This window comes from Anolis carolinensis, chromosome 5, assembly GCF_035594765.1.
Source record: "Anolis carolinensis isolate JA03-04 chromosome 5, rAnoCar3.1.pri, whole genome shotgun sequence".
NCBI lineage: Eukaryota > Metazoa > Chordata > Lepidosauria > Squamata > Dactyloidae > Anolis > Anolis carolinensis.
Window position 1 is genome coordinate 169,832,432 of NC_085845.1, and position 14,624 is coordinate 169,847,055.

The 14,624-nt window shown below is 43.6% G+C and overlaps 1 protein-coding gene across 1 annotated transcript in view; it reads right to left on the reverse strand.

Moving 5' to 3' along the window:
• The window catches only part of srebf2 (sterol regulatory element binding transcription factor 2), a 36,183-nt gene that overhangs the window by 6,776 nt on the left and 14,783 nt on the right, over positions 1-14,624 (reverse strand). Inside the window, exons 9-16 of the mRNA XM_003221001.4 lie at positions 13,740-13,921; positions 12,718-12,991; positions 12,154-12,323; positions 11,745-11,913; positions 11,263-11,374; positions 9,994-10,103; positions 8,225-8,357; positions 173-341 (exon numbers count right to left, since the gene is read on the reverse strand). Coding sequence (XP_003221049.1) covers positions 173-341; positions 8,225-8,357; positions 9,994-10,103; positions 11,263-11,374; positions 11,745-11,913; positions 12,154-12,323; positions 12,718-12,991; positions 13,740-13,921 — 1,319 coding nt within the window. The remainder of the gene's footprint in view (positions 1-172; positions 342-8,224; positions 8,358-9,993; positions 10,104-11,262; positions 11,375-11,744; positions 11,914-12,153; positions 12,324-12,717; positions 12,992-13,739; positions 13,922-14,624) is intronic.

Sequence of the window (14,624 nt, forward strand, 5' to 3'; positions counted from 1 at the left end):
ACAGAGAAAGAGAAGAAACTTCCTTTCTTCCATCATGGATTAAGAAAAGAATAGCTGCTGTTTCATTTAACCCCGGAGGATAATTGTCAGACCTCAATTCCACTCAACACGAATGTGTGCATATATGTTTGTGTACAGATAAAGAGCAGGTTTGATGATCAATTGTACTTACATTGTTAAGACCTGTACTTGAAACTCCACTGCTCATGTTGAGGCTGTTCCAAAGGTGAGTACTGGCTCTCTCACAGTGGCCAAAAGAGCTCTGCTGCCCATCTGCCTTGCTCGACAAGGAAGCATTCATGGCTTTGGAGACATGGAAGACAGCTTTCACAAGGCCATTCCTAGAGGGGTAGAACACAGCCAAGAACAACGTCAGTAGTTTCTAAACCAGTCAGACCATAGACAGTTCTTATCTAAAGGGAAATCATTTCCCAATATTCTTAAAGATCCTGTATCAGTGACCTCTGCACCTTGCCCACCAAAGGTTCTAGAATTAAATCTCACAATAAGAATTCAAATGCTTACAAAAGTCCTTCTGGCGGCAGGCAAAAACCTTTTTATTCAGACAGGCTTTTAAAAATGAGCATTTTAAATCAGGGGATGCTGTGGTTTTTAACTTTGAATATGTTTTAATGGATTTAAACTGTGAATTTTTAAAATACTGATTATATTTAATACTGTTTTAATGTTTGCATATTTGTACATTTTAAATTGTATACTAATGTCACGACCCAGGCTACAGAGCACCAATAACCATACGCAGAGGCCAGATTCTATCTAATATCTTTATTAAGGAAATATATAAAGTTAATAAAAGCAAATGTAAAAGTTAGTCCAGAAGCAGACCTTTCAGGAAAGGTCAAAATTAGTCCAAAGAAACAATGTCCAATATGAAATATTAAGGTCCAAAGTTGTAATCCAATAACCGAAACACTCACTTTGCCAGGCAAAGTGAGGGGAGATGACAAGGTCCTTTAGTCCATGAACTTGAGCAAGGCTAGGAAATAACTTGATACTTGAAACAAGGCTTGAATCGTGGAACAAGGTAACGAGGAACAAGAACAAGGTCCGTGGAATAACTTGGTAAAATCCGTGAAACAAGGCAAGGTTTAGTCCTGGGAAACAAGGCAAGGTCCGTAGGTAAACAAAGGCTGGGAAACAGGAGCGAAGGCTGGAAACAAGAACAAGGCTTGAACAGGAACGAGGCTTGGATCGGAGCGCGCTGTCCAGACACAACTCGCTCCGGAGGCTGACGAATTGACTCCGCAAAGTTACTCCGCGGGTAAAACACCTATATAGAGTCTAACTTTCCCGCCGAGAGCAGTTCTCTGGGAACCAGAAACGAAAGCTAATCTCTGAGACCAGATGTTTGACTCCTTAAAGATTCTCATGGAAAGCAGGCTTAATTGGCTAAATTCTTAGCAATTATTCTAGCACTCCTGCGCGAGGCCGCTTCCAAACCTCTCTGTTGTTTACAAAACTCATGGCGAGAAAACACAGGAGATGTAGCCTCAGTGTTTGTTTGACATACTTCTGGAACATAACCCTCTTGCAGGTGCAAGGTTCCCAGATCTGGCTGGGAAGAATCTGTCTGGGAAGAATCCAGTTCTGACTGGGAAGGTAAAAAACCCAAGTTTTCTTCTTCATCAGGCATCACAATGTCATGAGCAGGACTACAAGGCCCATGGGTCATCACACTATCCCCCTCCTCAAGCCCCCTCCCAAACTGGGACTCTCTCCCCGAGGCGCGAGGTCGTGGCTTGGCGGGATAGGTCTGATGAAAGCGACGGGTTAGATCAGGAGCATGGACTGTGGAGGCGTCTTCCCAAGAGCGTTCCTCAGGGCCAAAACCCACCCAGTCAATGAGATATTGCAGGCGGCGGCGGTGAAAGCGAGAATCCAAAATGTCCTGAACCTCGAACTCGTCCTCCCCATCCACCAAAATAGGGACGGGGGCCGGCCGGTCTACATCTGGCCGCACACCATCCGCCGGAAGGAGCAGGGAGCGGTGAAACACTGGGTGAATGCGCATTGAACGCGGAAGTTGGAGTTTGAAAGTCACGGGGTTTAATTGCGCCACCACTGGATAGGGGCCAATGAAACGGGCATCTAACTTCCGGCAAGGGCGATGGGAGGGCAAAAAGCGAGTGGACAGAAAAACCCGATCTCCTACCTTGATTTCGGGGCCCGGCTGGCGATGTTTGTCCGCGTGACGTTTATAGTCCTCCTTGGCTTGTTCCAGTTGCTGGAGCAAAAGTTGTTGCACCGCTGTGAGTTCCTGCAGCCAATCTTCTGCTGCGGGAACTTCTGAAGTTTCAATGACTGGGGGGAAGAAACGTGGATGGAAGCCGTAGTTTGCAAAGAACGGCGTTTCTTTTGTAGAAGCCTGGACTCCATTGTTGTAGGCAAACTCCGACAGTGGTAACAGAGAAGCCCAATTGTCCTGTTGGTAGTTTACATAACAGCGAAGGTACTGTTCCAAAGTGGCATTGGTGCGCTCCGTTTGCCCATCCGTTTGGGGATGATGAGCTGAAGATAAACGAGAGTCTATGCCCAATAGTTTTTGTAGTGCCTTCCAGAAACGAGAGGTGAATTGGGATCCACGGTCTGTGACCAAACTCTTGGGCAATCCATGTAGTCTGAAAACATGTTGGAGGAATAAATCTGCAGTCTCTTGGGCCGTGGGAAGGCCTTCACAGGGAATGAAATGGGCTAACTTGGTGAAAAGGTCCACCACCACTAGGATCGTGGTGAATCCACAGGAAGGTGGTAAGTCAGTGATAAAATCCGCAGAAATTATTTCCCATGGGCGAGATGGGGTAGGAAGGGGGTGTAGAAGCCCTGAGGGCTTCTCCCTTCTTATCTTGGAGCGCTGGCATACTGGGCAGGTGTTGACATATTTTTCCACATCTTTGCGGATCTTGGGCCACCAGAAATCTCTTAGGATCAGATGCATGGTTTTAAATAGTCCGAAATGCCCTGCTGGTTTGCAGTCATGACACAGACGAAGTGCTTTTTCCCTGCCCGGTCCGGGTGGGATATAAACATGATTTCTATAGCAAAGCAGTCCATCTTTAAGCGAAAAGGGAAAATGCAGACCTTGACGAAGTTGGTCCTGCGCCCAGGCATCTGCTTGCTGACTAGCCCTGATTTCTTGAGCACAGATGGGTCCTGGAGTAGAGGGAGTTGAATCAATGGGAGTGGATTTGGTGTTCCCCACTGTGAGCGTGGCAAAGTTCTCGGGTTGTAGTAGTTGGGATTCAAAGGTCTCCTTGCGTCCTGCAGCGTATTCCGGTTTACGTGACAGGGCGTCTGCTTGCTTGGTTTGGGCTGGGGTCACATAATGAATCTGGAAGTTGAAACGTTCAAAGAATAAAGCCCAACGTTGCTGCCTCTGATTTAGCTTGCGGGCAGTTCTTAGATGTTCTAGATTCCGATGATCAGTGTGGACTTCAATGGGAAATTTGGCCCCTTCTAGCCAATGTCTCCAAGTTTCAAAAGCTGCCTTTATGGCTAATAGTTCTTTTTCCCAAATGGTATAGTTCCTCTCTGGTGCGGTTAGTTGACGAGAATAATAGGCACAAGGATGAAGGTGATCTCCCACCGGTTGTAGGAGCACAGCCCCAATTGCCACATCAGAGGCGTCCGCTTGCACCACAAAAAGGGTTTCAGGATCTGGATGCTGAAGGATTGGCTGGGATGTGAATAATTTCTTTAGTTGCTGGAACCCTTTCTCTGCTTGATCAGTCCAGCGGAAGGGCTGTTTCCCACGGATGCAGCTGGTGATTGGGTCAGACCAGCGGGCAAAATCTGGAATGAACTTGCGGTAATAGTTCGCGAACCCCAAGAATCGCTGCACCTCTTTCTTGTTGGTTGGCGCCCGCCATTCCAATACTGCTGAAACTTTTGTCGGGTCCATGGAGAGCCCTAGAGGCGAGATGCGGTACCCCAGGAAATCTACCTCTTGTAGATCAAAAGCGCATTTTTCCAGCTTGGCATAAAGTCCATGATCCCGCAATCGTTGTAACACCATTTTAACGTGGTTCTCATGTTCTGATTGTGATCTAGAAAACACCAAAAAATCGTCCAGGTAGATGATCAAGAACCGATCTAGATAGTCCTGAAAAATGTCATTGACAAAATGCTGGAACGTTGCGGGAGCTCCGCATAAACCATAATTCATAACTCGGGACTCGAATAATCCGAATTTAGTCTGGAAGGCGGTCTTCCACTCGTCCCCTTCTCTGATGCGAACTAGATTATAAGCCCCCCGTAGGTCCAGCTTGGTGTAGACCTTGGCTCCTCGAAGTCGGTCTAGTAGATCCGAGATTAAGGGCAGGGGGTAGCTGTTCCGCTTAGTGATATTGTTCAATGCTCTGTAGTCCACCACCAAGCGTAATTCCCCTGACTTCTTCTTCACAAACATCACTGGGGAGGCGGCTGGGGATTGAGAGGGTCTGATGAATCCCTTGCGAAGGTTTGTCTCTATGAATTCCCTGAGAGCTTCTTGCTCTGGTTCAGTCAGGGAGTAGAGATGCCCTCGCGGGATCGGGGCCCCCTCCACCAAGTCAATGGCACAGTCATAAGGTCTATGTGGGGGTAATTTTTCGGCTTCTTTTTCATTGAATACATCCCAATACTCGGAGTACTTCTTTGGCAAGGTGATAATGGGCTCGGTGTCTGTGGCATGGCAGACCTTGGCTACGAGGCAATGGTTTTGGCAGTATTTTGAAGCAAACTGCAGTTCTCTGTTGGACCAGGAGATGCTTGGGTCGTGAAGTGTCAGCCATGGAATCCCCAAAATCACAGGGAAATGGGGAACCTCAGTAACAAAGAAGGAAATCTCTTCCATATGTTCCCTTATCCACATCCTGGTGGGTTCCGACCACTGGCTTACGGGGCCCGTCTTGAGAGGGCGGCCATCGATGGCTTGCACCACACGGGCATTCTTGAAGTCATGATATTGTAATCCCAGAGAGTCGGCATACTCTCTATCAATGAAATTGTTGGTAGCTCCTGAGTCTATCATGGCGTGGATCATGACGGGTCCCTTTTTTGCTGACCATAAGGTGACCACTAGAAGGAACAGGACCCCGGTTGGCGGCTCTTGAATGGGTTTCTTGACCGGGTTGGCGAGCCTCTCTACGCCCGGTCGTTGGCTTCCCCCGCCGGCTGTGTGCCAGCCGCCTCAGACGCCTTCGTCTCCGTGGAGGACGCCGCCGCAAGACGGGCGGCGGGCTTCCCTTTGGCTGGGCACTCTCTGGCGAAGTGGCCCCCATTTCCGCAATACCAACAGAGATTTAGGCGTTGGCGGCGGGCCTTCTCGGCGGCATCTAATCTGGGACGCACATTGCCCAACTGCATCGGCACCTCCTCGCTCCCTCTGGGGTATGGGGATGGTGGTGGGGGTCTCCACACTGGGCGCGGCTGAACGCTGGCGGGAGCGGGGGGTTTTGCCCCAGCTCTACCGCTCTGGCCTCGTACCCACTGTTTCCTGTTGGCAATCATGACTTCAGCCCGTAAACATTGATCGATGAGTGCTTCAAGCGTTTGGGGAGGATCCACCTTGGAGATTTCCTCCAGCATTTCAATGTTGAGACCCTCCCGAAATTGTCCTCTGAGGGCAACATCGTTCCAGCCGGTGTTGTGGGCCAGCACTCGGAACTCGGCTATGTACTGAGACATGGGTCTGTCTCCTTGGAAGAGGCGGCGGAGTTTGTGACTGGCTGCCTCCAAATTGTCCTCGATTCCCCAAGTCTCCTTAAGGTGGTCCAAGAAGCGTTGCGCTGATCTTAGGTGTGGAGAGGCTTGGTCGAACAGTGCCGTCGCCCAGTTGGCCGCTGGCCCGTCTAGAAGACTGTAAACCCACGCCACCTTGATGTCTTCTTGGGGAAACTCGGCAGCACGGGCCTCTAGATAAGCTTGGCATTGGCGACGGAAAACATGAACCTTAGAAGCTTCTCCAGTAAACTTGGTTGGCAACGCCATGGCCGGAAGACGGATTCCGCGTTCCTTCAAACCCTTTATTTCCCCATCCTGTGCATTGAGCTTATCACGGATTCGGTCCACCTCATCCTTGTCGATGGTGTAGGTAAGCAGCTGCCCACCCGGCACGGTTCCGGTAGACATTCTGGCCTTGGTTAATTGGTGCTTATGGGAGGCGGAGTCAAACTGTCACGACCCAGGCTACAGAGCACCAATAACCATACGCAGAGGCCAGATTCTATCTAATATCTTTATTAAGGAAATATATAAAGTTAATAAAAGCAAATGTAAAAGTTAGTCCAGAAGCAGACCTTTCAGGAAAGGTCAAAATTAGTCCAAAGAAACAATGTCCAATATGAAATATTAAGGTCCAAAGTTGTAATCCAATAACCGAAACACTCACTTTGCCAGGCAAAGTGAGGGGAGATGACAAGGTCCTTTAGTCCATGAACTTGAGCAAGGCTAGGAAATAACTTGATACTTGAAACAAGGCTTGAATCGTGGAACAAGGTAACGAGGAACAAGAACAAGGTCCGTGGAATAACTTGGTAAAATCCGTGAAACAAGGCAAGGTTTAGTCCTGGGAAACAAGGCAAGGTCCGTAGGTAAACAAAGGCTGGGAAACAGGAGCGAAGGCTGGAAACAAGAACAAGGCTTGAACAGGAACGAGGCTTGGATCGGAGCGCGCTGTCCAGACACAACTCGCTCCGGAGGCTGACGAATTGACTCCGCAAAGTTACTCCGCGGGTAAAACACCTATATAGAGTCTAACTTTCCCGCCGAGAGCAGTTCTCTGGGAACCAGAAACGAAAGCTAATCTCTGAGACCAGATGTTTGACTCCTTAAAGATTCTCATGGAAAGCAGGCTTAATTGGCTAAATTCTTAGCAATTATTCTAGCACTCCTGCGCGAGGCCGCTTCCAAACCTCTCTGTTGTTTACAAAACTCATGGCGAGAAAACACAGGAGATGTAGCCTCAGTGTTTGTTTGACATACTTCTGGAACATAACCCTCTTGCAGGTGCAAGGTTCCCAGATCTGGCTGGGAAGAATCTGTCTGGGAAGAATCCAGTTCTGACTGGGAAGGTAAAAAACCCAAGTTTTCTTCTTCATCAGGCATCACAATGTCATGAGCAGGACTACAAGGCCCATGGGTCATCACAACTAATGCTTTTATGTTAAGCCATTTTAAGTCTCCTTAACAGATAAAGCAGGGTATTAATAATAATAATAATAATAATAATAATAATAATAATAATAATAATAATAATAATAATAATAAAAACAGATGAAAAGGCCTGCATAAACCTCCAATGGAGGGGCACTCCAACTTCACAGAGCCAATAATCACATTGCATCTTAGGTAAAGGTAAAGGTAAGGATTTTCCCCTGACATTAAGTCTAGTCATGTCCGTCTCTGGGGGTTGGTGCTTATCCCCATTTCTCAGCCGCATTGTCCAAAGACACCTCCAAGGTCATGTGGCCAGCATGACTGCATGGAGCCCTGTTACTTTCCTGCCGGAGTGGTAACTATTGATCTACTCATATTGGCATGTTTTTGAACTGCTAGGTTGGCAGAAGCTAGGCCAAACAGTGGGAGCTCACACCACTCTCCAGATTCAAACCTGCCGACCTTTCGGTCAGACAGTTCAGCAGCTCAGAGGTTTAACCTGCTACGCCACCAGGAGGCCTCACATTGCATCTTAAAGGATAGCAAATGTATAGTGAACAAATGCACACAATCTGAATTACTAAAGATTAGTTTGTGGTGTGCATATCTGACACATGAAACAGTTCCTAGCCTTCTCAGTAGTGAAGAGCAACCTGGCTTTTCTACAAACCTGTTTATTAACTAAACAATTGATACACTGATAGGTCCTACTGTCATTTCCACCATTATCCCAAAACTCTTAATGTACTTCAGTAGAAAATGGTACAGGTGAGAAACAGAACAGACCTCTATGAATTATAATGTGAACAGTCTCTTTACAGACCCCAGATTAAATCCTGTTAACAGGTGCATTAAAATCAAACCACAGTGCTGAAAAGCTCTTGCTTAGAATAGAATTTAATTGAAGGGACAAGACACAATTCAGTTCCACAGAACCTGACCCAACTCCATCATGTTTATGACAGTGTGAATGTGTGCCAGACTAAGAAACTTTCTTCTTTTTTGTTTTTCTTTTATGGCTCACATCCATCAGGGAAGGTTGTAATAGTAATGTAAAAAAGCCACACACTCCATCATCTCCAAACATTTAGGAATTCGCTCCACATTGGTAAACTGGGATCTCACAGCAGCATCATCACCCCTCAACCAGCTGATTGTCATTGTGATTGCTGATGACCACCACCTGCAGACAACATCAGGACCTACATATAGAGACAAAAAATTATTAGAAGGTCTAGTGACATGTTTCTTTCAAACGGAAGTATTAACAGACACAACACCTCACAATGGTCCAATAAAATATTTGGAACACATGCATTAATCTGTTTCCAAACTGCTTCCATATTTTTAGGATGTAACTTTCATATTCCCTGACCCACTAGGCATGCTGACTGGGATTCATAGGAATTGTCCAAATTACCTGGATACTCCCTATCCTTACTTTACTACAGAACCTTTAGGTAACAAACGGTCATAGCATTAAGAGATCTTGAGATCTTAGTGAAGAAGTCAGTACCCATTTGTATGCTGAAAAGAAAGTAATATCTATAGAACCACTAAATATGCTCTGGAGGTCTCCACAATTGCTGCTCCAGTCTAACCAATACAGAAAGGAGGACTACAATGGTGCACTGAAATGTAACTGGACACTTTGTGTCCTGAAAAACAAAAATATTCTCCCCAACTCCAATGACTTACTAGTGAAAATCAGAAATTCTTTATTAATTCTATTTAATTACCATCTATCACCAAAAATAGGAACTTTTAAATTACAAAAAAACTACTATTCCAACATCACATAACTTCTTTGAGCAATGTAGTTTAAGAATAGGTTCAACATATCCCATTCCCTTCTGATATTTACTCATTCCCATGTACAAAGCAATGCCCTGGAAAAACTGTACAATATGACCCCTGAAACCATGTGTTCTACCACAACCATTCCTTCCATGAATACCTAAAACCATGATAACAATGAACCCTACATTTTGACTACACATGGGCCAAAAGCATTCCACAGAATCGCACCGGAAAACCTAGAGAACCCCACAAATATGTCTGAAGAAGTGTACTTTTGGAGCATGCATAAGAGCAACTGTAGGATCCATGGATAAGGGGATTATACTGTATATTTTAATCAATACTAAGGATTAGAAATTGATTTTGAATTTAAGAGAAATTACTAACTTAAGATACAATTTTAACCAATCACAATGTGTGATAAAATGTTGTACGCCTTGAATTGTTTTAATAATACAACTGAGTATGCAGAAAAATCAAGGCTGTGAATAGAAAGCAAAGCTACCATAAATTCTGTAGAGATGTCAGCTCCCCGCCCCAATCATCTGCAACCTGCCAGCTGCAGTCAATCCATCAGAGTCAAGGGAAATGAGGGATGCAGAGACATCCCATCTGCTCTGCTAGGATACCAACAACATTGGGCTCCCCACTATCTTTGAACTGGGTTGTGCATTTTCCCGGCTGTATGTATGGCCATGCTCCAGAAGCATTTGAACTGTTTCTGTATCCACTACTCACTATATGAAAGTTGTAACCAAGAACTAGTTTCTATGTTTGTTTTATTGTTTCCTATTCTCTTTCACTTTGGGAATTTTTTTTATATTATAAACCTCAGGGTGACACTGCTTCATTGCTGATCTTTGTCAGTCACGCTGAAAACTTTTTTTCATTTGAAGTACAGAGTGAAAATTCTTCAAAGACAAAAACAATCAAGTTAAACAAGAGCAATTTAGCGTAAGAAGCAATGATCTCCGGTAGTGAAGACTTACATCACAAAGATAATAAAAATATGTGGGGAAGTCCACAGCAGACACTTACCTAAGGCTGACCTTAACACAGAACCTCCAGTGAAGGGTGGGGTTCCATTTCCCAAAGAGTCCACAAAAGAATTAAGTAACTTCAGATATTCCAAAGCATTTGAGAATTCACTGGAAACAGAAGTTGCCATTTTTACTCATGCTGAAACTACAAAAGCACTGTATCCCAGCTCCAGTGCACAGTATCCTACCTGCTAGTCTGACTCCATTAATGTCACATTCATCTATTTTAATCCTAATGCAAACTAGTCTTAGAAGCCACACAGTTCCCCCACCCTAAAGTACTCTTGGTAAAAAGGGGCATTTCTACTATGTTCACAAGTTCATTGTATTTTAGGTCTGCATCCTGCCCCCCTCCCCCAATCATGCATGCAGATATACCTATTTCGGCATATCCATATACTACATTAACCTTTTTCGTTTTCGCATCATCCTTACCACCCAATCTTCACTCTCATTGGGTTACATGTATACCTGGGAAATTACCAAGACAATACCTGAGTCCTCATTACACATGTTCCCTCCTCCCTCTCTAATGGCAAATGCAATTGCCCTAATAATCTTTGCATATAGTCACTGCCCCCTCTAATGGTAATCAGGTTATTAGTTTCTTCCCTGCTCCACAAGACATTTACCCCTCACTTTCCTCAATCCAAAAATGCATCTGCTTGAACACACATCATTTCACTTCAAAATAAGAGGACTTTCATACATTCAAATGAGACCAGGATCACGTAAAGATGGATTATTTTGCAAGTAAGGACACAGCCTAAGATAATGCAACACATTCTTACAATGATTCAGTTTCATGTATATGTATGTGTGTTTGTGTATATAAACCTTAGACATACATTCAGTCTGTTGCCACCATTCTTTTCTTTTCTGAGAATAGCTGGCACTCATTTCAAAATCCTGATGGATACAACTTATTCTATCATGGAAGGCTCACAATACAGAATTATGCAAAGTATGTTTCTATCAAAATAGAAATAGTTCTCCAATGGACCTTGCCAGGCACGAGCACCCAATGGCCATAATAATGTCAACAATGCATATGGACCCTTTGATTCCTCAAACTGGGTTTGCATTAATGAGTTATCTGCAACCTTTTGCAAATCATCCATAGTACTGTTCAGTGAACATGACCAGACTGTTTTTTTCCCCCAAGAGTGGTATAGGGTATATCACACCACAGTGCTCCTAACTAAAAAGCTAGAAGCTTCTGATCATCTCCTGAACAGAAATACTAACAGAATGGGCTGTAGCTTACCAGGGCTCTTCATCATCATGGCCGACAGTCCCCTTTGGAATCACAAGGGACTCAAGTGCTTTCTCTAGCAGATTTTCACAGAAAGCTTGATGCACTTGTGCAATGGGATCAGCTGCAGATAAAAAAATAATTAATTAGGAGTTTTCTTCAGTCATAAGTCCAAGAGCCGTTTAGAGCTGCAGAAGTGGAGACAAATCCCCTGAAGTTCCCAAGATACCCATTTAGAAACAAAAAAAATACATAAATAAAGACTGGTTCCCCAGACTTTAATCTCTCTCAAAAACAACAATTGACAAATTCCCCCCTCCTTCTTTTTTTAGACAGAAACTGGAATCTGGACACTTAATTCTGCAAATCTGTTATTACTAGCAACTCATGAACGAATTTACATGAAAGTTGGCTGGCGAAAGAAAACATTTATGCATCTTATACTACCCAAAAATATGGTGAGGGGCTTAATGCAGAGCAGTCCTGGCTCTCACCTGGATTCCTCTGAGTACAATACAAACTCTCCTTAGCAGCAGCTTTCACTGTCCAGCTCCGCTCCACAAAAAACTTTTGTCCCAATGGGTGACACAACCAGCGCAAAGAATCAGGGATGGCACTGCGCTCAGAACTACATACACTCTGAGCTTGACTTAAGAAATAACTCTAGGAAGAAAACAATTGCAAAGGTAAGAACAGTGCTGAAGGAAAGATGGCCCAAAGAAAGAAATCCTGGCCAAAGGTATTTGGTGCAGTGATAGCAATCTTAGCAACCAGTAACTAGGGACTAACAAAACAAATTCACTTCCATTTTCATTTCACACGCAAAACCAAAAGCATGGTTTAAATACACTATGGCAATTCCCTGTTTCAACTATGCCAGGAGGGTTAAAAAGATTTACTCACTGCCAGGAAGCCCAGTTTACCACCGCAACGAGTCTTCAAGCCAACTGCTGCCGTCAAGTGAATCTCTGCTAGAGTGCTTGGTGGGATCTTCTCTTCTGCACATTCAGCCAGATTCACAGCACACAAAGCCATGTGCAATCCCGAGTATGCTGAACTGGATGGGAGCTTACCTGCATCAGGAATGAAGAGCATAAAGGATCATCCCTTTTGCAAATGTTATTTGTGCCATACTAACATGTGCAATTAATGTTTCATGTGCTTTATTCAGGAAAGCCTTTTCATTACTGAAATCAAAGCTCATAGCATTTTCATGTAACAGTCTATCATGCTAAGACTTGATACCTACGATCTATCTATGAACTTCAAAATTCAACCAAGTGTATTTTATACAGGCCTAGTAGAAAACTATGCTTCATTTCATTCCTTGTGTCATCAAACTACAAAGAACACTTTGAAGATTCCAGGATTATAAGGTTTTTACTACAGGGAAAACAAGTCCATAAATCTAGGTCACTACAAATACTCAGAAAACGCCACATACTGTTTCAACACTTTCTCTCTTACCTGTGATATGGAGCTGATGGAGCTTATGGTAAGCTAAAGCTGCATCCCGTGCACTAGTTTTGGCTTCATCCTCAAAACCCACAGGAGCCTCTGTTGTGCGTCTCTGCCGTGATGTCCTTTTAAGCAACCAACGCACCAGTCCTAACTTTTGAAGACTGTATCGGATAACATTCCAGGACAGACTGCAGGCCAGGTCTAAACGAGAAGTGGGAAGTGCTCGACCCAAGGCGGAGAGGCACGTTTCTAAATTTAATGCCGCAGCAGCAAAATCTCCCTGTGGACAAAACAAGAAACCAAAAAGTTGCAGACTTTTAAGGACTCAATTAGTGTCTACTGGAAAATCTGTGTGAAAGAGGCCTCCCCAGTCACTCATAATGATTTTAGTCCCACAAGAATATGAAAAAAAATGTTTATGGCCAGTATTTGGACAAGAAACACATGCTGCAACTGAAAGCCATAATTTTGTTTCCCGCTCTTTTCATTTTGAAAAAGATACTCAAGACAGGGTTCTCTCCCTTACTCCACATGTCAAATTAATCATTGCAATGCATTTTACAAATATAGAACATTTTCACTTCCAAAGTTGTTTTACCACCACAGATAAGACATATTGTTCTGATTTATTGATATTTTATACTTTTGCAATCTGATTTATTTTCCACTGGGCCTTTTATCTCTACCTCTTTCAAATATGGATATAGCATATGTACTATTTCAAAATGACAATACAGTATAACAAAATAATATTCATTGGAGAGGATCAACAAAGTCCTGTGGTTGTTCTTTTTGTATCCTGTTCTTATTAGAAATGTTACATCTAATCTGCAAACAATTTCACAAGTCTATCGATATCTACCTACTTGTACTATTCATTTCAGTTTGTTTCAGAACCATGACAAATAACGAAGTTTGTTTTACTAAGTTAAATAGGAGTGGATTTTACATAACCTTTTCTAAAAGGAGCATAGAAACATCACCGGTTCATTTGTATGAATTCAACAATGTTCCAGGAACTGCCTTACTTTGGCTAAATCCAGGTCTGCTTGCTTCCGATGACGCCAGAAGGTCACAGAGGAGCGGGAGTGAAGCCGGGTCACTGGCTCTCCATGTACTAACAGTTTTATGAATACACTCAAGACAATAATGCCATTCACAAACCAAAGGATCAGAGTGGGCATCATCCAGCCAAACCAACTACCAGAACCTAAGAAGAAAGGGAGAGTTGTCAGTGCCCAATGAGATCAAGTCCGACAAGAAAAGGCAAGTAACCGTCAACATATTAGAATAATCAAGCTGGAATTAATATAGACACTATAAGTAAATCTGTGCAAACAAATATTGATGGGATGCTTCTTAAGAAGATGGACTCTAGTAACATTTGCCTCCAGGACCTGAGCCCAAGAGAAGGTACATAGTTGAATGCAGAATCTCAGATATTTTTCTTCACTCAGTCTGTTTCACAACCTGTTTTACAACTTAGGAAAGTTTAATATCGTGCTGCTTGTGTGTTCTCTGCTAGTGCCTGAAAAAAATGTACAAAGGGAAACTTCTAGAAAAACCATTCTTGTAGCATTTGGGAGGCAAAAAAAGCATGTCTGAACTCTAAAGACTGTTCCCAGAATTTTACAGATATTAACTTCAAAAACATTTTTGGAGATATGATTACCTTAAAGACACCTACTCGACATAAATATCCTACATTATTAGTGCTACAAAGTACCATCAAACAGTTTCCAAAGGAGTTTCTTGGAAAGATTTGCTCAAGTGGGGTTGCCACTGAGGCTGAGATAATGTGATTTGGCCAAAGTCATCCATAGAATTCAATTTCTTGTTTACTAGAAACCTAGTTCAACACTCAAACCACCACATTATAGTGAATCTTTGACTATTTGTTCTATATACTCCTT